Consider the following 25,478-nt stretch of genomic DNA (forward strand, 5'->3'; position numbering starts at 1 on the left):
GCTTGGTGGGCACACAGGTAGTGCAGAACAGACTGAATGGATAGAATAGAACTTGGGAATGGGCTGAGTCACACGGAAGAGATAGTTCTAACAGTCACCAGAAGAGATAGTTCTAACAGTCACCAGTGGAGACCAGCCACTACTGAATGAGTCTATGCCCCGTTCCCCTTAACCAAACTTAACTGGTTGTATGTGGGTAACACCTGCAAGTACTGTTTGCAAAGACAAGTTTAGTGAGGTGCCACTTAGGGCATATTTTCTTACAGACCATGTGTCACAATCAGCCAAAAGCCAGTGAATGCAGTGTCACAGGCGGCATCATTAACGTCAGGCCAACAGATCTTGGTAGAAAACACTTTTATTCTTTAAAAGCAATTGTTATAAGAAAAAAGAATCAGAACTGTACCTGGTAATCACACTGGCCATTATTAAAATAGTGCATGCTATTAGGAAAAGCATTTTTTTTTTTTTTTCTGAGATGCTCCTGGCTGATCATCTGCGTCGGTACTTTAACGATGTGAACAATACACACAATGAGCGTGTTTAGTGAGCAAGACTCGTGGACAAGAGCCTTGGCTGACTTGAAACACTTGTCTTGGCTGCAGCAGATGCCCAAATAATGTGATTATATTTTTTCAGAGCTTAAAAAGACTAACCAACTAATCATGCCAGAGCTCAACAAACCAGCATTAATAATCACCAAAAAGGCACTTTAAAATACATTTGACAAGAAGTGACACTAATGCAATGAGAACTGGTCTAAGCCCTGTGCTAAACTTTGCCAGAGTTATAGGGATAGTGCATTCTGTCTCCGTGTGTATGTGTATATATATAAATATATATATGAATACATACCAACATTCATATACAGCAGGTCCTCGGATAACATCGGTTCATTCAGTGTCATTGCATAACATTGATGAGATGCCTTAAGAACTTAACACTTGTTTCTATGAACTATCCTATGGTAAAATTGGTTTCAGTATACATTGTTTTTGCTTCAAGTCACAGAATCTACTGATAACGTTAAATGAGGACTCACTGTACATATATTTGTGTATACAATTATGTATCTCCGTAAGTCTCTGGGGAGGAAAAAAAACCCTTTGTTTCCTTCAATTGAATAGTACCCCAAAATTCTAGTCACTTTATTTAGAATAAAGAATGAGGAGATTGGTAAATTAATACAAAAAAGCACCCTACTACACCTTTCTATCAACAAAAAAAGCAATAAAATAAATACTTGACTTTCCTAAGTTGTCACCTATTAAAATAAAACATCTGGCATTTTAAAAAAGTTTCTTCCACTGCAGGGAAGAGGGTGGACATTTTTGGTACTGTAAATCTAACACACACATTCGTATTGCTTAGGTTGCAAAGAGTGGAATGAACAGGGAAATTTTCCACAAATTCCTTCCTTAAAGTACCCACCAAGTTTTAACTATGCTGTGTTATTCTGCTTAACATATAAACAAAGTCTTGTGTAAATATATCTTTAGGATGTCTAAATTCCCGAGATATCTGCATGGAGTATTAAAAGTACTTAGTGTATTGCTGTGAAATAAACAGAATTGGCCATATCTCAGTCCACTGTATACCCAGGCCTGGGTATTTTGGCTCAAGGTTTTGACAGACCAGATCCATCTGTCAGAGGTGAACAAAAGGCTTACTTATCTTTCCCAGGAACAAGCATACAGACATAATCTTATTCTTAGGATATTTAAAGTTTACTTCCTAACTGTATAATGCCTAAGAACAAAAATCAAAGCAACTTTTGAAAGGTTAAGAGTCAGACTCTGAGCATTTCCGTTTTTTAGCTGCTGGTTCTTCAGTCTTGCATAATTCTAAAGTGCTTGAGTTGGATTTGAGACTGGGGTCTGCTTTAAGGTTGTCCATGGTGACAGTGAAGCCTGAGAGAAGGTATCCCCCACCTCCACTCATCAGCAGTTTGGGATGACTTCGATCTGGTAAAACCTAATCAAGACAGAAAGACAGACATTGGTTTTCCTAAGCAGGTGAAGTACATGCTAACAATATACATGCCAGAAACCAGAATTTAAATGACACAGATTCTCTTGAACATTTAAATGAACCAATTCCTAAGGAGCTCCACCCTTTAAATGATTGTGTTAGTAAAAGTACCTAAATTGGTTTAAGTGATTTTCTTGTGAAAAATAAAACTGAAGCTGCTTCTCTTCATCCTAAAGCAAGTTTCTAGTGGCAAATGGTTTGTGCAGTGCTCTGGGCCTGGATACTTCATGGCCAATGGTGGGGCTTGGGTCCATGGAGATGGAGCTACTGGATATACACCAGTCTCCCTTTCCTATGTCCTGTTGGCTCTGACAAGACTTCTCTCCTGCTACCACAGCTAAATGCGATGGCTGCCCTGGAGGGCAGGACAGCCCAGGGTGGTAGCGTCCAGTAAGACAAGCAAGATGTCCAAGCAGCAGGGCAGAGCCTGTGGCAGCATGGAGGTGTTCCCTCAGATCTTTCAAGAGGGAACTGGCTGTGAGGATTTCAAGCAGCTGTTCCTTTGAGATCTGCTGGAACCTTCATTCCCATGGACGCCATGGCTGCTCCAAGTTGGTAACTGGGTATGGCTAACAGGACTGCACCATTTCTGCCCAACATAGGGCTTCTTTAGTGGGAAGTCTTGAGGTTCCCCATGATCCTGGCTGGCACTTTCTCAGAGTAGCACTGCAGGTCCTTCTTCCCCTACTCCTTTGTCACCCCCAACCCCCACTTTCATAGTCACCAGACCTGCATCATGGTTTGACAACTCTCCCCACCTAATCCTATTCCCTCTCCCCTTATCTTTCAGAGGCATTGTCCCTGAAAAAATCTTACACTTCTATTTTCATCTTGACATACGCCTTCCAGAGGACCTGAACTGACACGGAGCCCACTAATAATCCTGAACTTGCTGCTAAAATATCTGAGCAGAGATGAGAGGGTCACTTTCTTGGCTTGAGATTTTGCTATTGTGTTATTCCCCCCACAGTGATCTTGAGGCCTTGAGTAAACACAACCAGAATGCTTTGCATATTAAATATTCCTAGAGTACTACAGTAACAGACCCTGACATGAAAGGAGAAAAGCGTCAGGAAAGCTCAGGGCCCTTTCTCCGAGTTATAAGCGTGAGAGACTGTTTCATCTCTATAGACAGAAAAGGGGATATCTGTATTTGACAACTTCCGGCACCACTGCAAGCAGCCAGAGACTCCGGCGAGCAACTCCTGGGACTGGCTGTAAGAACACGTACCTGGTAATTTCTGAGCCAGGTTTCAGACAGCCTGAGGTTGATGACCCCTCCTCTTTCCCGCAGTTTTGTGTAGCATTCCAACAAAGGCTGAAGGCACAGAGAAAGTTCTGTTAAGAATTACTTCTAGGGCCACACAATTTGAGAATCAATATTCTGATACAAGAATTCCCCTCCGTTCTGTTTTAGTATTACCTCTTTATACTGACAGTAGACCACGAATGGCCTTGAAGGGGCCACGAAGTCCAGCAAGGACAGCAGCAGTGGAGTGGGATGGAAACGACTGGCTACAATTAAACTGCAAGAAAGATGTTGGATATATTCCTCTCTATGCTCCCAAAATGGAGCATAGGTTTTAAAATACATCTAAAATGATCATGTATTTGCATGACTTACACAAAGAGGAGCTTTATATACATTCCAGAAATTCCAAATAAAATGATGAGCTATTAATTTCTAGAAAACAAACTGAATTATAAGCTCTCATGGTGCCTGGCAACTCACAAGTAGCACTTAACATTCTTGATTTAAAAAAAAAAAAATCATCTAGCAACAAATCCAACATCGTGATGCTGGCTTTGCAGGCAACTGGATCTCTCTCTCCTTGGCAGGTCTCCCTAGACCTCGCGTTAGCCAATTTCAAATCAATCTGAATGCCCCACCACCCGCACCCCCCAGCTGATGCACCATCATTGGAGAAATTTCAAATATCTTTAAAAACTCTGAAACCAGTCCAATTTCCCACTTTCGCCAGATGCAGCCTCCTTTCTTTAAAAACCCAAGCCACAATTATATCTCTGCTCCCACTAGAATCAAAGCAGACAAGCACAGAATGCTAATCTGTTTGAGGCCCTCGTGCAGCAAAGTGTCGCCCGCATTCTTTTATCAACGCACCCATCTGCATTCCTTTCACTCAGCAGAGCAGCCGCCTCTAACTGTCTTTTCCTCTGCTCTTCTTGTCTTCTCTGCTTTTCCTGAATCTTCAAGAAAAATAAGAAACCAATGTACTGAGGTCATTCAGTCAGGCTTATGGAAACGCTGGTCTGCCAAAACATTTTAACAATATTTATCAACTTGGACTAAAGCAACAGAAGGAGGTCATTGCTAAGGAAGCTGGAAACACACAAGACAGCCCATTATGTTATTAAACCATTGTTAAACTACTATATACAACGTTTCTGTATCATAAAACTCTATCTCAAAGATTATATCACACACGTGTGTGCACCCACACACACACTCTTTCTCCATCTGGTGTGTGCGGTATTTATTATTTTGGGAGGTGATGCTGCAAAGCCAAATCAAATCTCAGTGCTTAAACAAAATTAACTGAGGTCCTGAGGGGAATATTATGAGGGCAGTGGGGACTCTCATGTTCTTACATAATCCTTTTTGCTTCCTCTCTCTTTAGGATCCTTATACTCTGGGTCTTGAGAGACAATTTCCATTGTTTCTTGTTCTTTGGGGTGAGTGCTCTCTGGGGCCTCTGCCATGCTGTCTTCATTTTCTTGTTCTGGAGCCTGTTTTTCCTCCAGTGTGCCATTACTTTCTTCCACTGAAGCACTGTCTTTTAGCTCTGAAGATAACATCTCGGCAGAAAATGTTCCATTTAGGAGACTGTCCACTTTGTTGAGTGGGAATTCATAAAGACCACTGAGGAAAGATTTTGGAAATCCAAAGCATGCAGTTGCTGCCCGAACTGGGCCACCTCCAGGGTACAGCTGGATAATGGAACCAAAACCTGAACAGACAAACGAAACAAACATCTCTTGAAGAAAGTGACTCTAGATTTTGCAAATCCTCATGGTCCTCCACAGTAAGAAGACTGAAGGTCTCTCTACTTGACTCTGTGCAGAGGCTGACAGATGATGGGAGTTTGGAGTCTATGAGTACTCCCAACGGATGCAATATAATTCCCAAACAGATGAACAGGAAGTTTTAAACAAGCTTACCCCCACTTGACACTACCGTAAAACCCTGTGATTGTGTAAATTTGGGTATCACATGATTGGTGACTGGTTCTCAGCTTCCTCCCAGTCCAGTGCCATTACTTTCAAACAAGGTAGTTGAAGGGTTTTTTTCTTCTTTTTAAAAATATATTTGTATTAATTTCAGAGAGGAAGGGAGAGGGGGAGAAAGATAGAAACATCAATGATGAGAGAGAATCATTGATCAGCTGCCTCCTGCCCACCCCCCACTGGGGATCGAGCCTACAACCCAGGCAGGTGCCCTGACTGGGAATTGAACTGTGACCTCCTGGTTCATAGGTTGATGCTCAACCTATCAGCATCACTAGCCAGGCAAAAGTTCTTATCTTCTATGGGTCAGAGAAAGAACAGGCAAATCAGCCTATGTTATATCTTCCAGGAGAGAATACATCCTTAGTATTTGCCCCACTCAATTCAGGTCAGTAAGATGAGCACCAGCTATCCGAGTTTACTGAAATCATTGCCCTGGAGGTCTTAGCCAGCCACAGGCTTGAGAACCATCCCCACTGCTCCTGAAGCTGGGAAGGACAACTGCCATCTGTGGGTGCCAACACAGCACAGGCTGGGAGATGTGGGCTGTGCCGCATGGTCCTGGGGACTGGAGCTGTGCAGGCCCAAGTCATTTCAGTAACCTCACTTTCTATGAGATTACTTTTATTTTTTTAGACTCCTCTACTCAAATCATGAACTTGAAAATGTTAAAACTTACCTCCCATTCGTTCCATCATAGCACCCAGCACTAAGCCTGCACATGTTTCCATCACAATCATTTTATTGCCAGCACGAATGTTTCCCAATGTCAACATCTGGGCTAGTGTATCATATCTCATGTGGCTAAAAAAAAAAAAAATTAACAAAAGGATGATGATTCACTCATTTTAGCTAAGCAAGTCCCATTAGTTTAATCATCATTTTTCAAGATTTGTTTCATTAAAAGTATGTTGATAAGATTATCGAGGCAATAGTAAAAAGAACTTACAATTTATGGGGTAGGAGAATACTTTATTCAGGTGAGCAAGTTTTTCACTTTACTTAAAATCATGACTTTCTTAAAGATAAATTTTCCCCCAATTATACTTTTGAAAGAAACAAAGCGTACTTAATTTTTCCAGGCTCTCTGGCATAATACATAATTGAAAGGATGCGGGTAGATGGTTTCACAACAGTAACGATGGCTTCATATCTGGGGGAAGAAAAAAAACAGAGCGCCAAGTTTAAAAACTGGTTTAAAAATATTTTGTTTAGTAATATGTTTTATAAAGCTACAAAAATGTTTAATATTTCCTTTTCAAACAAAAACTTACTTCTTTTTCTTCTTTTTTATATATTTATCTTGAGCAAATTCTGTCTTGTCTCGGAATGTTGTGCTATTTTCTATTAACTGCTGAACTATTTCCTATAAGAAAAGAAGCAGGCAGATTTCCTGATATTTAATTTTAGGTTTCTTACCCCAGAATGTATCCAAAGGTCTGATTCTCCAGTCCCTTTTGCCTAGAAGTCCACATGGATGAACTTTGAACTTTGTAGTTTTTTACTCTATTTAGAATTTGTATTCAAATACAAGTACTTTTTAACTCCATTTAAACCAAGATAAAAGAACAGAGATGTACAATAAAAACAGAAGAGAGGGCAAGGCAACTGTCATTCTTGAAGACACTAGCTGAAAACATTGCTGAAAATAAAGTTAAGCTCTAATAGGCACTAAGTTATTAAATTTTCTTTGCTAACAATGTTAGTAATGTCACTTGCTTACATTCCTGCATATAAGAAATGAAATTTTTGAATGAATTGCATGTACATTCCAAGCTATTTCTAACAAGTATGCAGTATTTTTACATTTTACCTTGGGTAAATTCTGCTTTAAAAACCAAGCAATTCCCTAAATACCAAACAAAAACAAAACACAGTATCCTTTGAATATTACCTCTCCTTTAATGCCCTTGTCCTTTAAAGCTTTTATGTCATCTTGAGTAAGTTTCTGAGATTTCCCATCATCAACTATATTTCGATTATCAGTGCCCGCTTCTTTGGTCTCTAAGGAAGGAAATTGCTTTATGACATTTATGATCTGAAATTATTTTAAAATCTTCCTTCTTCTAAGTTCATATCCACAACCAGCCCATCAGTCACTCAAATTTGCCTTCCAGTTCCACTGGAATGTACATGCAAATTTTGCCTTCCAGTTCCACTCCAGCCTACCATCCTATCTTGCCATGACTACTCCAATTCTTTAACTCACCTTCCTGATCCCACTCTTGCCCTGTTACTATACACCTGACACCAGAGTTCTCTAAAATGCAAACTGGCTCATTTATTCTGATGCACAAAACCACAGAGGCTTCCTCTAGCAATCAGAATACAATCCTAAGATGACCTGCAAAGTTGTGTATGATCTGGCTCCTGGCTATCTTCTTTTGGCCTCATTTTTGACCCCCATACTCAACCACATCGCCCTTCTTTCTGTTCCTAAGCCCCTAAGCATGGTCCCACAGCAGGGCGTTGGTACTTGCTGCTCTCTCTGCCTGCAATGCTCTTATGACAGATGTGAGTAACTGGATCCTTTCCGTCACTCAGGGCTGAGCTCAATCATCTCAGCCAAGTCTCAGCTCATCGAATCAGCCTCCAATACACCTCCCTGCTTTGTCATCTTCATAGCACACATCACCATCTGGTTTGCTTACCTACCAGATTATTTTTGGTGTTTCCCACTAACAAATTTTATGGCATGATCCATCTCATGAATTGCTATAATCGCAATGACTAATCATGTCTAGATTAATAAAAATATGGATGTTAATGTAAAAATATTTAATGAACTGGTTTGAACCAGAACTTTAATAGTATTTTAATCATTTACTTTTAAAATTACTTAAGAATATTTATTTTATTAATAAAATATTTTAAGTACATCTTTTTAAACAAATACTAAGTATTTCATTTTAATTAATAACAGCTAAAATTATGGGGCCTTTACTATAAGGTACTACTAAGAACTTTTTATATGTCATGTGACTGAATGCTCACTACAGCCTAGGCATTAAATGTTTATAGCCCCATTTTACAGATAAGGATATAAGACTTAGAGAAACCAATTAACTTGCCCAAGGTTACAAGGCAAGAAATAGAGCTGAAACTTAAACCTAATGAGCCAGACCTCTGAACCTCCACCCAATACGTAAACTTCCTCAAAGCTTTACTCAGCTTCTGGGCACTGAGAGGGCTCTGCACCTGCGCTTACACTGAAGCAGCAAGGACTCATGAAATTAAATGCCTGGCCCAAGGTCAGAGTGTGCGTTAACAATGGGCTGGAGACAGAATCCAAGTATCTCGAAGCCAAAGGCAGAGCTTGCTTCATTCCACCAAGCTATAGTTCTTAGATTATGAGTTTAGAATTCTTTGGATATAGGCTGGGCTAGCACTTTAGAACGAATTGGGGGTGACAGATTTCTGACTAGCCAGGTCAAGAACACCTATTTCATACACCCAAAGTAGTGCACCTGAAGAAGGCTCTTCCTTTTTCTTTGTAGGCTGAAGACTTCCTCCACTGGTCACTTCAAATGTGGTTCCATAACTATGGCCAATGACGTTATCCAGATAGAACCACTGTTTTTCAAAAGTTACTTTTCTGGGGAAGAAAATGCAATCATTAGCTACATCTCATTTGCATTCTGAATAGAAAAGATAAGTTTGATCTAGTTTACTTTAAAACTGGTCTTCACAAAGGATGATCTACAGCATTACCTCTGAACATGAACTGACAAATGAACTAGAGCGAACTGGGTTGCGGCAGAGACATAACATTAGTGAAGAAGCCACAAAAACACTGATTTTGGAATGAGAAACAAGGACAGACATTCCTCTTCCAAGGCAGTGGTGTGACTCCAATTAGCACTGTCGACAGGATGTCCAAACTCACGGCCTTGCAGACTTCCTAAGTAGCATAAAGGGTTGCCAAGATTGCCAGGCTACTGGACACACACTGACACCTCTTGCAACTTACATAAGAAAATCTCAAAACTAAGCAATCATTAAGGTGATGGGGATTTAACTAATTCCCTAGCCTAAGTGGCCATTTTCTTTAAAACTTATCTAGTAAAAGCAAATTATATTTACAAAGAAGCCACCCAAAAAACATTTTTTTTTCAGTGAGAATAACATTTATGGAGAATGGCTGATTACAAACAAAATCCCATTACCCAGATTTTTATCTTATTACAATTTTATTTTATTTATTTTTAATCCTCACCCAAGGATATTTTTCCATTGATTTTTCAAGAGTGGAAGAGAGAGGGAAAGACAGAGAGAAATATCAATGTGAGAGAAACACATTGGCTGATTGCCTCCTGCACGCACCCGGACCAGAGCCTGGGCCTGGGAGAAGCCTGCAACCTAGGTACTTGCCCTTGACCAGAATGGAACCCAGGACCCTTCGGTCCACAGGCCCGAGGCTCTATCCACTGAGCAAAATGGCTAGGGCTCTTAACTACAACTTTAAAGGGAAGTTCCACAAAAACAAAAATCTTTCCTTTCTTAAGAAGAAAACTAGCATTCGCTGAATGTCAATCAGGGGCTAGGCAGTATACGCGAGCTGTTCCATAATTTTTTATTTAATTCTAGCAGTAATCCTGGGGCACCATAATTCCAGATGAGCAATCTGAGGCGCAGGGAAAAGTGTCTTGTCCAAGATTCACAGTTAAAAAGTGGGAACAGGGATTCAAATCCAAGTCTGCCTGTCCCCAAAGCCTGGTTCTTTCCACTACACCACACAGTCTACCCAGCAAAGACCAATGCATCTCAGGATGCTCAGGACATGGCCCACATGGATAGAACTCTGAATCCAGGAAAGTAGGGCCCAGTCAGAGGGGTGTAGAGCCAAGGCTTCACTGGAAAAGAGTGAGATCTGCAAGTCTCCTTCTAGATACCCAGGATTGCTTCTGCCCAACCAGATGAGGGTAGCACTAAGGGAAGGGAGAATTGGGCCTGAGATTTATCTGAGCTTAGAAGGTCATTTTCTAAATAAAATGTAAACTAATGCTGTGGCTTCTGGCAAGGAAAGTGATGAAAAGTGTTTGCAAATTTTTAAAAAACCCTAAAGAGTACTTTTTAGAAGTAAAGATGTTGCTGACTGTCTCCTTGTTAATAAAAAAGTTCTTGTTTAACAGAGAACATTACTAAGAAGCACACTCAAACAACCACATTTCAAAATTAGGCAACTTAAAAGGACAGTATGAAAAAAAGAAGTTTCACTTGCACGGTCATTATACAGTTGTATAACTTTGAGATCATTCTTTGAACTTACAACCTAAGAATGTTGCTGCACTATTAAACTTCAATTAAAAGTTTAAGTAATTATTATTGGCACTTTCCAAAACTTATGTACTTGGGAGCAAGCACACATTTCTAATCAGATATTCTGAGGGGGAAAAAAAAAAGTACTGGTTTCAAGAATACAAAAGTACAGTAGTGACGAGGGATATAAAGTTGGTGTAGATAGTACATTTCTGGACTAAAATCCCTCCCCAATTGTATTTCTTTTCTTTAGCAGATTGGTGCTTGTACAAAAAGCTTGGTTGTCACCATTTGTTGCTTTGGGGACTATTATTAGATTATTTTCTTCCGATATTTGTTTCGAGTTCGATACCACTTACAAAGAAGTAAAGTAATTCATCTGAACTGAGCACTCACCAGAAATTCTAAGCCTCACAATCCTTAGACTCATGGTCTGCTAGTTGTTCTCTTGGCACTACATGGAACTTACTGCTGTGTCAAAAGTTGTATAACAACCCAACTCTAAAGAAAGCTTGGTTGTACTTTTCAGATAATTAACCAATAACCAAAACACCCCAGTACATTTTCACCATTAATGAGCAACTGGGACTTAACAACCTAACCATCCCTGCTAAAAGTTATCAAAATTTCCACTTTTCTAATACTAAATCAGAGTGAAAATTAATCTGCAGGTTCATAAACCAAAACTAATTTCAAGTTCTGAGACCCTGAGCAAACTGCCTTTGGGTAATTTAACTTTTCCAAACCACGCATCCCCTGATGTAAAATTTGGAATCCTAGAGTGATCACACATTTCATAGTTATTCAGTGTAGACAGGCAGTCCTTTTAGATGGAGAGAAGAGCCCAGAAGACCACATAAGGTCGGAGAGGTTTCATTTTTGTGGGAGTGATCCTGGATGAGGGATTAGGGAGGAACAAGGGCCTACGGGAGAAGGGGGGATGGGCTAAGAGGCAAGGATGAGATGCAGGGGTCCTCAAACTTTTTAAACAGAGGGCCAGTTCACTGTCCCTCAGACCCTTGGAGGACCGGACTATAGTTTAAAAAAAACAACCTATGAACAAATTCCTATGCGCACTGTGGGCCCGGGACGAGTCGGCTGCTAAGCAGGACAGGCAGTGGCACCCGGCGGGCCGGATAAATGTCCTCGGCGGGCCGCATGTGGCCCGCTGGCCGTAGTTTGAGGACCACTGGGAGGGTGAAGAGTGAGTTCTGTGAGAAAACAGGAGAGACGATCTTAAGAACCTAGCGGGAAGAATCCCAGGACAGGGAGTGGGGTGAGCATGCTGGTGGTGGAGCCAAAAGTGGAAAAGGCACTCTGTGGAAAGACTGAGAAGGATGCCGAAGGCAGAGGGCCGGTATGAGACCATAGAAGGGGGACTCTGTAGAAAAACAGGAGGGACGTTGAGGGCCAAAGATGGCATCCTGGGAGAGGGGGAAAGCAACCGTGGGAAGATCTGAGAGGACATCACTAGAGAGGACGTTGGGAATGCAGAGAGCCAAGAAGGGGACCCTGATGGGAGGGTACGTGGGAAGACCTGAAAGTAGGGGGTATCTAAAGGATGGGGCATTGGGCACCTAAGGTCAGCGACAGGACTCACTTTCTTCTCTGGACTTGCACTGCTTTGAATACATCTTCCCGTTTCAGCACCACGAAGTCGCCGTCGCCGATGCGGTGGTCCCCGGGGGGCGGTGGCTGTGGGCCCGGCTGCTCCCCTGAGCCCTCCATGGCGCTCAGCGGGTCTCCCGACCCCGCAGCCTCTCTCCAGGCCCCCGCACCCTGTCTCTGGTCTTCAGCGCCCGCCGCAGCCAGCTTCAGTTCCCAGGAACCGAAAGGACGCAGAACCCTCCCACCGACACTGCCCCCACGTGCTGAACGCCGCTTCCTCTTTCCGGTCAGACCCTAGGGACAGCTTCCGGGAGCCTCAGGTTTTCCGTTTGGCCGAACTCCTTGATTGGCTGCACTATGTCCCGCCCCTCCAGTCTCGCAGCTCCTTGAGCGGAAGTTGCGTCACAGCAGCGCCAAAAAACAATTTGGAAGACGGCTGGACTGCAGCTTGAGGTGGTGCGTATCTTTCTGCGAGCCTTCCAGGCCGTAGTGGAGACACTGAGGTCCCTGAACTACTCCGACAGATGAGACTCGGCCGACGGTAGGAGAGCTGCCGCTGAAGAGAACTGTGGAACGTGGGCAGGGGTCGCCTGAGGACTCGGAGTCTCCTCTCGGCCCCGCCGTGCTCCTCCCCGAGAGGAAGGGACAGCCGGCCGGCGGATCTGCTCCTGCCAGGAGCCGCCGGGGCGTGAAGTAGGAAAGCTTTCGAATCCCTATTCTTTGCCAGTAAGAACTTAGCCTGAGGAGAGACGTAAGTGAAGTAGGGCATTTAACGAAGCACAGCAGGCCCACGGATGGCTGGCTCCTTTATTTATTTTCTAGTCCTACTTCTTGCATTTGTGTTGGAATTTTTACAGTTATGTTCACCCCCACTGTCTCATTTGAGAAAGGTAGGGCACGTAGCGTTGTCGAAGGAGCGCTTCAGCTGGGGAGTCTGAAAACGAGGTTTTGAGCCCAGTACTGCCACCAAACAACTTTGATCTTGATCCGTTCCTCTGGGCTTTATTTTCTTAACGTGTTATATGTGGTCTAGACAATTATCAAAGTCTTGTCTTGCCCTAACATCATGAACGTGCTTAGTTAAAGACTATTATTTAAAATCGTTTTAGGTTTACAGAAAAATTGCACAAAGTGCAAAGCGTTCCCATACATATCTATCCCTCCCCCCATACCTTCCTATTAGCATCCTGTATTAGTTACAAATTTGTTGCAGTTGATGGGCCAAATTCAATACATATTAGCTAAGGTCCATAGTTTACATTAGGGTTCACTCTTTGTGTTGTACAGTTCCATGAGTTTTGACAAATGCATAATGTCACATACCCACCATTACAGTATCATACCGAATGGTTTCACTGCCCTAAAAATGCCCTGTGTTCCACCTATATGAATTATTTTAAAACCCATTTTTAAAGGTTATTTATATTTTAATTTATTGATACTCGGCTAGGAACTATATGGGTTTAAGTTTAATAAAAATGAGTATCTTGCTATGTACAAAATAGAAAAAATATGAGGGATAATTAGCAAAAAAGATTATAACAAGTATGGATATGCTTTCAAAAAAAAAAAACCCCTGCATTTCAACAAATTTATCTAAAAACTGTAAATAATCCATCTAATCAATATTGACCTGGAAACTTGCTTCCATTGTTTTTTAAGACAGTAATGGAAGTTTCCTGAAAAATTAACATCTTTCACATTTAGGCCCCTATGGAAATAGAAAGGTTGAAACATGTATGTATGAACCCTGTCCCACTCCTGTGTTTCCCCAGAAAGTTTTATCTCTAATGCCTATGTAAGAATATCTTTGCATCTCTGATAAAAGTGTGTATGACACTGCAGGACAGACTGTATAGAAGGAGCTATGATGATACATCCCTAGCATCTCACAGGTCAGGATTATGTTCAGCCAGTGCTGCCCTATAATAAGTCTCAAAACACTGCAAACCAGTTATCTTAGAGTTAATTACCTGTCTTGTTTTCATTTCTATTGTGGGAGCTCTTAAAAACAGGTATAGTACCATCCTAGCTGGTTTAGCCCAGTGGACAGAGCAGACTGAAGGGTCCCAGGTTCGATTCTGGCCAAGGGCACATGCCCGGGTTGCAGGTCTATTCCGAGTAGGGGTCATGCAGGAGGCAACCAGTCAATGATTCTCTCTCATCATTGATGTTTATATTTCCCTTTCGCTTCCTCTCTGAAATCAATAAAAATATATATTTTTTAAAAAAGACAGGTACAGTACCTATTCTTATTTTTATCTCATGAGCATCCAGTATATTTGATAAAACATCTGTATATACCTTAAAAAGAAATGGGGATTAGAAGAGTAACTGCAGATGAGAAGAGTAAGGGATTTATATCAGGTGTACAGTGCTGCAAGCCTGTTGACTAGTGTCAAACTATAATATATTATTTTTCACTTATTTACTAGTTAATGCATTTTTAGGAGCACTATTTCCCCTATAATTTTGATGAAGACTTTCCTAACTTCTATCTTTTAGAAGACATGAATGGAGAGTATAGAGGCAGAGGATTTGGACGAGGAAGATTTCAAAGCTGGAAAAGAGGAAGAGGTGGTGGGAGCTTCTCAGGAAAATGGAGAGAAAGAGGACACAGACCTGACCTGAATAAACGCACAGAAAAACATGGTTCTGGTAGGGGCGGTCAATGTTTATTCAATTTTTAAATTTTTTCATGAAGGAATCTATTCATACCTGGTATTCAAAACACTTTAACCTCAAATTTCAGCCTTTTATTGATGTTAAAACCCTTTAAGGTAGTATTTGAATGTTAATATCTAGAATTCTTACTGAAGCCTGTAATTTAGATACTCTACTAATATGTCAATTTCTCATTGTTGGTAGGAGAAGCAAATTGGAAAAAAATGTTTGCTCTGTCTCTACTAATTTAGTTTTCTGTTTTGTTTTGTTTTCAGAACAAACCTCTCAGTCTTTGCTACTACAGTCAACATTGGATCAGTTCATACCATATAAAGGATGGAAGCTTTATCTCTCTGAAGGTAGAATTAATACTGTAAAAAGTGCCATAAATTATATTTTCTTAACTTGACTTTGGATGCTACATTTTATTTAATCATTTGTTTACTGATGTATAGTCTCTTCTTTAATATTAATTCACCCAAACTGAAATCATGCTTATGTTATAAGAACATTATGTTTAAGGGGGATTTAATATAAGGAATTGGTTATAAAGATGAAAGACTTAAAGAGCAAAAAGGGTACATTGAGGTAAGCTTCTAGATCAGGGGTGGGCAAACTTTTTGACTCGAGGGCCACAATGGGTTCTTAAACTGGACCGGAGGGCTGGAACAAAAGCATAAATGGAGTGTTTCTGTGAACTAATATAAATTCAAAGTAAAGGAGCAGAGGGGAGAGCAAGAGAACCGGATAGTACAGCCGGATCCGGCCCGCGGGCCGTAGTTTGCCCATGGCTGTTCTAGATAGTAGTAACTTTAGGGAGCAGCAACTGTCCTTATGAATGAGGAATAAAAGATAAGAAGTTCTGAGGTTACCAGAATCTTACGAATTCAAAGGAGTGCTTCTGAGGTATAACCTAAAAGGTTGTGGTTCGATAACTGAGGTGAATTAAATGGGTTGCTGCTGGTAACTCTGGTGGAAGGATGGCACAGTAGATGCTGGAAGTTTGAACTGTAGCTAACCTCTGCAGCTGGAGAGGTGCTGAAAAGAATTGAAAATAAGAATAAATTATTTTCTTCTTTCCTGCCATCTTCTAGTCTCTTTACAGTGCCTCTAATTGGCAGAACCTAAGTGGTCTGGGAAATTCAGTGTGCAGATCTTGATCATAAGATCACAGAACAGAAGATAGAAGGGTAGGCTTGGAACCAAAACAGGTTTCTATAGAAACACAGTTAATGAATCTCCCTTTTATCTTATTTTTATTTTTTAAATATATTTTTATTAATTTCAGAGAGGAAGGAAGGGGAAGAGAGAGAAACATCAATGATGAGAGAGAGAATCATCGATTCTCTGCCTCCTGCACGCCCCCTACTGGGAATTGAGCCTGCAACCAGGGGATGTGCCTTGACCAGGAATTGAACCGTGACCTCCTGGTTCATAGGTCGGTGCTCAGCCACTGAGTCACGCTGGCCAGGCAGGAATCTCCCTTTTATAATCAAGAACGTCATACATCTGTCGATATAGGTTTGGAGAATTGTCTTTTCTGTGCTCTTATAGAATCTATATGCTTGTTATGTCTCTTATTAGATAGATAGATAAAAGATAGATAGATCAGTGGTTTTTCCTACAATACAGCGATTTTCAGCCAATGTTCTGTGGCACACTGGTACACTGCAAGAATTTTTAAAACATGCAATACCTGACTATGTAGTTAGGGAAATTGACCTCTTTTCCCTTAGATTGTCAAATAAATAAATGACAGTAGCCAACACAACAGAAGCCATCTGGTGTGAATGAATCAAAATTATACCTATTTTTTGTTAGATTGCAGAATTTTAGTAATTTATGTGTGCCAGGAGATGAAAAAGATTGAAAATCACTGCACCGGACTGTGCAATGCTTAAGGGCAAAGATCTCGCTCCATAACAGGCACTCAGTATTTATTTTGTGAATGAATAAAGTACTTTACAAATATTTTTTGAATTAAGAGTCTTTTTTTCTATTATATACACAGATATGTTTCATACTACATTGTACTATTGTGTGCTTTTTTAAAATTGATTTTAGAGGAAGGGGGAGAGAGAGAGGAAGGAAGGAAGAAAAAGAAACACCAATTTTGTTGTTTCATTTATTTATGCATTCCTTGGTTGATGCTTGTATGTGCCCTGACCGGGATCAAACCCACAACTGTGGCATATTGGGACGATGCTCTAACCAACCGAACTACCTGGCCAGGCTTCATTGTACTCTTTCTGTGTGGGAGACCAATTCAAAAATGTTATAGAACTTTAGAATGTAAAAGATAACTTTACAGGTTTGAAACCAGAGTCAAGTAGTAGACTGTCTCTCCCCTGATCTCAAGAAGGGATTTGGCGGGTGGCAATTTTGACTAGTAGAGTTTACTTTGTAAATACTGTCTTTAGCTCTGTTTCAGAATAAGAGTTTAGTTCATGTGTCTACCTGTGGCTTTATTACAGTTTTTGTTTTGCTTTATTATGTAACCTATTTGAACTAATAGGTTCTATTATAAATCAAAATTTTAATACAAAGATACCCAGATATTGGTGCTTTTAGTTGTTTTAAAATATTTTTATTTTTCAATGACAGTTGACACATTAGTTTCAGGTATACAACATAATGATTTGACATTTGTATAACTTGTGAAGTGCTCACCCCATAAGTCTGGTATACATCTGACATAAATATTGGTGCTTTTAGAGAGTCACTTCCTGTCTATATTTCAGATTATGTAAACCTAAATTTGTTTTAGAATCTTAAGTGCATATTCCATACCACTTCTTATCTAAATGTAATCAGAAGGCAAAGCAGTTGGAAGAAGTCATTTACTGTATGTCTAGTGTTTCTTCTGTCTCATGAAAATTATGCTTGTATGTGTGTGATTATTAGTGCTAATGCCATATTTGTTTGGTTAGTTTACAGTGATAGCTCTCCTTTTATTGAGAAGATTCAAGCATTTGAAAATTTTTTCACAAGGCGTATTGATTTATATGATAAGGTAAGAGTCCTATACAACAAAAAACTACTAGTCCCAGTTTTTTGTGTCATCTAACTGAACAATGTATTTGAGGTGCTAGGTGATCATAGACACTGGAGCCAGACTGCTTTGGTCCAGCTCCCAGCCCTGCCACTTACCTGCAATGTAGACTTTGTTGAATTAGTCACCTTCTCTGTACCTCGATTTTTTTCATCTATCAAATGAGGATAATAGGATTATTAATACCTACCACAAGGGTTAAGAGGCATAAATAATAAGTTAATGTATTGTAAGTATTAGAAACATGCTTGGACACAAAATTTATAGTACTTATTTTCACCATATAAACATTATATGCTTTTGCAAAGTGGATAATTGGATGCTCTGAAAAAGCAATTATTGTTTTTATTCCTTAATATTTTGTAGGACGAAATAGAAAGAAAAGGAAGTATTTTGGTGGATTTTAAAGAATTGACAAAAGATGATGAAATAGCTAAATTGATACCAAATATAGCAAATGAATTAAGGGATGCACCTGAGAAAACCTTGGCTTGCATGGGTCTGGCAATACATCAGGTAAGTATTTATTTTGTGAAACTTTTGTCAAAATTTTAAAGGAATTTCACAGTAACAGTACCTTCTCTAAAAGATACCAACAGACATTAGCTAGAATGAAAAGGTTGCTGTACTATCCTGAAAAACACCATTCTAATATATCCGCTTACTTTAAATATAACATTTACTTCTAATTTATTTCAATTAGTTTGATCTTATTAAAGATTGTGAGGAAATTAAGCCTTGTTTCAAGGAGCTATATAAGCTCATAGAGAAGATACCAGGCATCATGGTGTTATCAGTAATTTGGAACAAAAAGACCAACCTCAAATTTTAGTTCAATTTAATCTCCCTGTGTGTCCCCATATATAAATTGAAAATAGCAATACCTGCTGTGCCTAATGAGTTTTTCTCAGGGTCTGATGACACAACATACATAAAAGCACTTTTTAGACTGGCGTACACATAAATGCTTCAAGGCAAAGTAGTAAATCTCAGGACTGACAGAGAAAGTGCTGGGGACGTTCAGATACAAAGATTCTCATCTGTTGTGGAGGAATGGGGAAAGTTCAGAGGAAGAGTGTGTAGAGGTGATGTGGTTTATGATGGGTCTTAAAGAGGTATTTTGCAAGGTAGGTAAGGGTATCCAGACAAAGGAACAGTTCATTACAAAGATGTTTACCCTGCTAGTAAACCGAGAGGGAACCTTGGCTACTGTCTTCAGACTCCTCTTGCTCCTTAATTCTCAGTATCCAAGTCACTACAGCCTTTCATTTCTATTTCTAAAATATTTCTTAACTCCATCTCTTTTCCATCCTACTGCCTCTGTCTTAAGCCTTAATTATTTTTCCTGAATTGTTGCCATACATGGTAAAACATGATTTGTCCTTGGAAACTGGTGATTTTTCTATCAAATGAAATCCACATCCTTTAAATGGCATTAAAGGCTTTCCATGAACTGGTTCAACTTTCTTTCCACTTAATTCTCCTTCATTCACTACCATCCAGCTAAACTGAGTTCTTCCTGGGATTTTCTAAATAACTTCTACCTCTTGCATGTGCTGTCCATTCAGCATAGAATGCCCTCTTGAATATCCAAATTTTTAGGGCCTAACTAAATCATCTCTCTCTGAAACCTTTCTAATGACCCCTTCTCAAAACGCTCATGATATTTCTACATGTTATTCATGGTCCTTATAACAATTAGAGTTGTATACGTGTGTCTCACTTTTTCTCTTAGATCCGTGGTCGGCAAACTGCGGCTTGTGAGCCACATACGGCTCTTTGGCCCCTTGAGTGTGGCTCTTCCACAAAATACCATGGCCTGGGAGAGCCTATTTTGAAGAAGTGGCGTTAGAAGAAGTTTAAGTTTAAAAAATTTGCCTCTCAAAAGAAATTTCAATCGTTGTACTGTTGATATTTGGCTCTGTTGACTAATGAGTTTGCCGACCACTATCTTAGATCATCAGCATACTGCTTTGTATGCAAATAGATATTAAGTATTTATTTTCTTGTCAAATGCCCAGTGAGTGGGTATTGGGTATTTCAAAAGTCATGTTTATTTTCTCTGTCTTTTTTTAAATCCTCGAGGATATGTTTTTTATTGATTCTAGAGAGTACGGAAGGGAGAAGGGGAGAGAGAGAGAGATGAGAAATATTGATTGGTTGCCTCCCATATGAGCCCCATCTGGGATCAAACCTGAGACTCTTTGGTACACGGGACGATGCTCTAACCCAGTGGTTGGCAAACTGCGGCTCGCGAGCCGCAGTTTGCCACTCTGTTGACTAATGAGTCTGCCGACCACTGCGTAAGGCATTACCTTTACCCAGAAGTTTTGACTTCAGGTTAAAGACATTAGTACATTATTAAAATGTTTTTTTAAGTGTTTTTCCCTAAGGCAGTGGTCGGCAAACTCATTAGTCAACAGAGCGGCAAACCGCGGCTCGTGAGCCGCATGTGGCTCGCAAGCCGCAGTTTGCCGACCACTGCTCTAACCAACTGAGCCACACTGACCAGGGCTATTTTCTCTATCAGTGAATATGGAGAAAAAGAAAATATTTTTTCATCATAAGCCATCTAGGACGTAATAGCTTTGGGGGCAACCATGAGGACTTTTAAGATTAGCTTTAGTTGGGACAAAAGGTAGCAGACAGGGATGCTGGTGTTTTCCAGTCTGTGGACAACAAAATTTCAGATAAAACATAATTCAGTATAAAATAAGTCATAATTAAATATCAGGTTTTCAGGGACTATTATAGAGTCCTATTAGTGTTCTGTTTTGAGCTGTTCATAAACTTTATATTTTCTATAAAAGAGTTCTGCTTCAAGATGATATTTTGTTTTCCAACTTTTGAGTAAATGTCTGTCCCGTTTAGGTATTAACTAAGGATCTCGAAAGGCATGCAGCTGAATTACAAGCCCAAGAAGGATTGTCTAGCGATGGAGAAACAATGGTAAACGTGCCACATATTCATGCAAGGTAAGGAATTTGCTGGTTTTAAAATTATTTAGAATTAAGCACTGAAGACTGTTTAAGAATGAGAACCTCATTTTATAAATTAAAAAAATCAGTACAATAAGTATGGTCATCACAACCAAGTAAACCCACTGAGAATTCTTCAAAGAGATCATGACAGAAATAAACCTTTTCTGCCCAAATAAGTTGATTTCCCAACTTTTAGATTTTTACAAATGTTGAATTTGGAAGTGTACTTACCCACACCCTAATGTTTAAATTTAATAATCCATGTAATACACTAAGTAGTATGATTATATTTTGTTAAAATTATGTTGCTACTAGACACAGAACAAATGAAATTTTGTTTTTCTTTAATTCATCTTTATTGTATTTTAAGATTTAATTTCTCATTAAAAGAGGTTAATAAGGTAGTCATCAGGGTTTTGTTTTTCTTTTCCAGAATTTATAGAAGACACTTCCTAATAGTTCGCAAAAAAGAAGTTAGAAACTCAAAAGTTGCTGAATCTTTAGATTTTCCTTTTGACATGAATTTTTTTCCTTTTTCACTAGAGAACAGCCAGTGGGACCAGAAGAAAAGGGAAGATTTAGCATTTTTTATTTTTGGAATGATTTAATTTTCATGAAGTTTCTGATATATATAGGAATGATATGGTTTGAGAATTCCATAGTTGCTCCTAAAAGGACCTTGTGAAAATACAGACAACCTCAATTTTCTGTCCATTGTGAATTCAAGGATAAATATGTTCCTATTTTTGGTTTTAGGATATACAACTATGAGCCCTTGACACAGCTCAAGAATGTCAGAGCAAATTACTATGGAAAATACGTTGCTCTGAGAGGCACAGTGGTTCGTGTCAGTAACATAAAGCCTCTTTGCACCAAGATGGCTTTTCTATGTGCTGCATGTGGAGAAGTTCAGAGTCTTTCTCTTCCAGATGGAAAGTATAATCTCCCCACAAAGGTGATAATCATGTTCTTTATTTATCTTGGTCTTTAAGGCAAATCGATTTACAGAAAACAGTTCCCGATATTTCTGAACACAGAGCTTATTGTATATTTAGTTTACAAATAATGAAATACTACAGGGAACAGAAAATGAAGAAGTAAACATTCCTCTATCCACTGCTTAAAATTAAAATTTCCCAGCTCCAGATACATTTTTAAAGATATAAAACATTATTGATAAAAAAAATTAGTGTCTGTTTTGCCCCTTGCCATGTGCTGTTCCCAGTGACCATCTTTATCCTGAGTTAATGTGTATCCTTTCCATTCACATTTTTATATTTTGACTTAAGAGGTACACACATCAAGTTTTCTTTATTCTGCTGTTTGAAAGTGTTCCTTTTTTCTTAACACTTTTTTTAAACTAGATTTTTAAAACCATAAAAGGGTACTTTTAAAACCAAGAAAATAATGTAACTAACATCTGTATACCCATTATGAGTTAGCAAATATTAATATTTTATGGTTTTAGCTCATTTTTTCCTACAAGAATAGTATTACAGTTAAAGTAGAAGTCTCTCTGTTCCTCTTTCCAGTTCCATCCCCTTTGTTCCATTCTTTGAGGCAGCCACTTTCTGAAATTGGCACGTAGCCTTCAAGTCTGCATTTCCTTTTCTTTATTTTAAAATTGATTTTAGAGAGAGAAAAATAACAATTTGTTGTTCCACTTATTTATGCACTCATTGGTTGATTCTTGTATGTGCCTGACTGACAATCGAACCTGCAACCTTGGCATATCAGGATGATGCTCTAACCAACTGAGCTACCCAACCAGGGCCAAGTCTACATTTTCATACTTGACTGTATATGTAGGGTTTGTTTTCTTGTGTGTATTCACATAAATGGCATACTGAATGTCACATTCTGTAACTTTTTTGTTCATGTGCTTTGGAGTTCTACCTGTTTTTTTTGTTTGTTTGTTTGTTTTGGTTAATCCTCACCTGAGGATATTTTTCCCATTTCTTTTCAGAGGGAGTAGAAGGGAGGGAGGGAGTGGGAGAGAGAGAGAAACATCAATTGGTTACCTCCTGCATGTGCTCTGACTAGGTCAGGGAGCAAACCAGCAACTGGGGTACATGCCCTTGAACCAGAATCAAATCCATGACCTTTAGGTGCACAGGCCAACGCTCCAGCCATTTAGCAACACCAGCCAGGACAGTTCTGCCTATCTTGATACACATCTAATTCTTTCATTTTTACTGTTGTGGGGTATTCCATTAAATGAACAGCTACTAATTATTCTGGTGAACATTTGTGTTGTTTCCATGCTATAGAGAACATTTTTGTACATGTCTTCTTAACAAAGAAATTTCTCAGTTATAGGATATGCTTATTTTTAACTTTATTAGATGTTGCCAAATTACTTTCCAGAGTGTTGGTCCCAACTTACACCCCTACTGGTAGTGTTAAGCAATTGGCATTTTCTCATGTTTTCATTAACACTTGGTGTTACTAGGCTTTTTAATGTTTGCCAATGTGATGGGTGTGAAATAGAATTTCATTTTCAATATGAATTGCTATGATTTTTGTTATAGTTGAGTATCTTTTCACATCTTTATTGGCCATTCATCTGTATTCTTTTTTTTTAAGATTTAAAAAAAAATTATTTTTAGAGAGAGGGGAAGGGAGGGAGAGAGAAAAACATTGATTGGCTGCCTCCTACACACCCCCTACATGGGATTGAGCCCTCAACCCAGACATGTGCTCTGACCAGGAATTGTACTGGCAACCTTTGGTGTATGTGACAATGCCCCACCAACTGAGCCACACTGGCTAGGGCTCAGTTTTATTCTTTACTGAATTTTATGTTTATATCTTCTATTCGTTTTTCTGTTTATATATAAGTTCCCCTCTTATCTCCAGGAGATTCATTCCAAGACCCCCATGGATGCCTGAAATGGCAGAGAATACTGAACCCTATATATACTACGTTTTTTCCTACATGTACATAACTTTTCACGTAAAGGAAACACTTTGTTTTCTCTGGCATATCCGAATTGCCAGCATTACTACTCTTGTACTTTGGAACCATAATTAAGTAAAATAAGGGTTACTTGAACATAAGCACTGTGATGCTGAGACAGTTGATCTGATAACCGAGACGGCTACTAAGTGACTAAAAGGTGGGGAGTGTATGCAGCATGGATATGTCGGACAAAGGGATGATTCATGTTCTGGGAGGGGCAGAGTGGGATGGGGCGAGATTTCATCATGCTACTCAGATCACACAATTTGAGACAAAATTGTTTCTGGAATTTAAACCTTGTTTTTCATATTTAGATCTTTCATATATCCAGAATTTAATTTTGTCAGTGGCAAAAAGCTAAGGTTCTAATATTCTTTTAGATGAAAAGTCAGTTGTCAACAATGATTAATTAAGCCCTCTATTTATTCCTGCTTTTCTATAGTATACCATGTTCCTATAGACATGCAATTCTGTTTTGTTTCACTGGTCCTTTGTCAACTCTTTATGATCTTATTTACATTGATCTTATTAAAACTTTTGATAAGGTAGTTAGATTTTCCATATCTGTTCTTCTTTTCCAGAGTTGCCTTTACCATCCTTGGACTTTAATAAATTTTATATTTATTATACATTTACTCAAATTGGAATTCCTAAGGCTTATTTCTCTCAAAGAACAAGGTGTGTTAGATTCAGCTATTGGTTCTGAATAATCAGGGTTGTTGATAAATTGGTGTCATCCACTGTTTGGGCTTAAGTTTCAGGCAGTGCCTTAGCTCAGAGGCCAGAAATTAAATCCTCATTTAATATATTTTTATTGATGTCAGAGAGGAAGGGAGAGGGAGAGATAGAAACATCAATGATGAGAGACAATCATTGATCAGCTGCCTCTTGCATGCCCCACACTGGGGATCAAGCCTGCAACCTGGGCATGTACCCTGACTGGGAATCTAACCGTGATCTCCTGGTTCATGGGTCAATTTTCAACCACTGAGCCACACCAACCAGGCTAAATCCTTATTTAAATCAGGTATTTTTTTTTGGTAAACTGTATTTGGTCAGGATATTTTCGTGCCCTCTAACATAGTGGGTCATAACACTGATTCATAAGATGAGTATGAAGAGGTCCTGCGTGTGTGTCTAAAATTCAGTTAACTGAAATGACCAGAAAGATGGTTATTTCAAGTGATCTCTGTTCCAGTCACTATTGCTGCATAACAGATCATCCTAAAACTTAGTGGTTCAAAATAACAACAATCATTTTATTATTTCTCCTTGTTTCTGTGGGTCAGGAATTTGGAAGAACTGCTTGGCTGGGTAAGTTCAGGCTCTAGATCTCTCATGTAGTTGTAGTCAGATGGTGGCTGGAGCTGGAACAGCAAGGGGTGCAGTGGCTAGGGGCTGGCCAGTGATCTTTCCTCCATATGGCTCTTCTGTGTGGGCTGATTTTGGCTTCTCTTACACAGTATGACAACTCAGGACACGTAGGCTGTTCATATGGCTGCTGATTGCTTTAAGAAGTCCAGCTGATAGGCAGAAATGGCTTTGTCTCTTTTTAGCTAGCCTCAGAAGTCAGGGGGCATCAATTCTCTCATATTCCATTGGTTACAAAGTGAGTCACAAGCCTGTCCAGATTCCAAAAAGGGGAGATTAGATTCCATTTCTTGATGGGGGAGTG

At 39.5% G+C, this 25,478-nt stretch overlaps 2 protein-coding genes across 5 annotated transcripts in view; one reads left to right on the forward strand and one right to left on the reverse strand.

The window, feature by feature from the left end:
* Window positions 1–344: 344 nt before the first annotated feature.
* Window positions 345–12,423, reverse strand: TRMT6 (tRNA methyltransferase 6 non-catalytic subunit). 3 transcript variants are annotated; one of them, XM_080683370.1, is made up of 11 exons: window positions 12,137–12,423; window positions 8,745–8,872; window positions 7,172–7,281; window positions 6,552–6,643; window positions 6,347–6,430; window positions 5,957–6,081; window positions 4,642–5,000; window positions 4,154–4,239; window positions 3,455–3,557; window positions 3,263–3,349; window positions 345–1,974 (listed from the first exon to the last, which is right to left on the reverse strand). In XM_080683370.1, exons 1-11 carry the CDS (start codon window positions 12,262–12,264, stop codon window positions 1,783–1,785), a joined length of 1,494 nt encoding a protein of 497 aa, XP_080539496.1. In that variant the 5' UTR covers window positions 12,265–12,423; the 3' UTR covers window positions 345–1,782. The 3 variants fall into 3 exon arrangements, with proteins under 3 accessions (XP_080539496.1, XP_080539497.1, XP_080539498.1); XM_080683371.1 differs by lacking the exons at window positions 7,172–7,281; window positions 12,137–12,423 and having other exon boundaries at window positions 8,745–8,780; XM_080683372.1 differs by lacking the exons at window positions 6,552–6,643; window positions 7,172–7,281; window positions 8,745–8,872; window positions 12,137–12,423 and having other exon boundaries at window positions 6,227–6,359.
* Window positions 12,424–12,545: 122 nt separating this feature from the next.
* The window catches only part of MCM8 (minichromosome maintenance 8 homologous recombination repair factor), a 42,988-nt gene continuing 30,055 nt past the window's right edge, over window positions 12,546–25,478 (forward strand). The window contains exons 1-7 of one of the 2 annotated variants that reach the window (XM_080683369.1): window positions 12,546–12,837; window positions 14,650–14,802; window positions 15,084–15,167; window positions 17,739–17,821; window positions 18,227–18,376; window positions 20,732–20,835; window positions 21,598–21,796. In XM_080683369.1, the coding sequence (XP_080539495.1) occupies window positions 14,655–14,802; window positions 15,084–15,167; window positions 17,739–17,821; window positions 18,227–18,376; window positions 20,732–20,835; window positions 21,598–21,796 (768 nt within the window). In that variant the 5' untranslated portion in view covers window positions 12,546–12,837; window positions 14,650–14,654. Of the gene's footprint in view, window positions 12,896–14,649; window positions 14,803–15,083; window positions 15,168–17,738; window positions 17,822–18,226; window positions 18,377–20,731; window positions 20,836–21,597; window positions 21,797–25,478 lie in introns of both variants that reach the window. The other variant, XM_080683368.1, reaches the window with a different exon arrangement.

The sequence above is a fragment of the Plecotus auritus genome (assembly GCF_963455305.1).
Source record: "Plecotus auritus genome assembly, chromosome: 8".
Taxonomy (NCBI): domain Eukaryota; kingdom Metazoa; phylum Chordata; class Mammalia; order Chiroptera; family Vespertilionidae; genus Plecotus; species Plecotus auritus.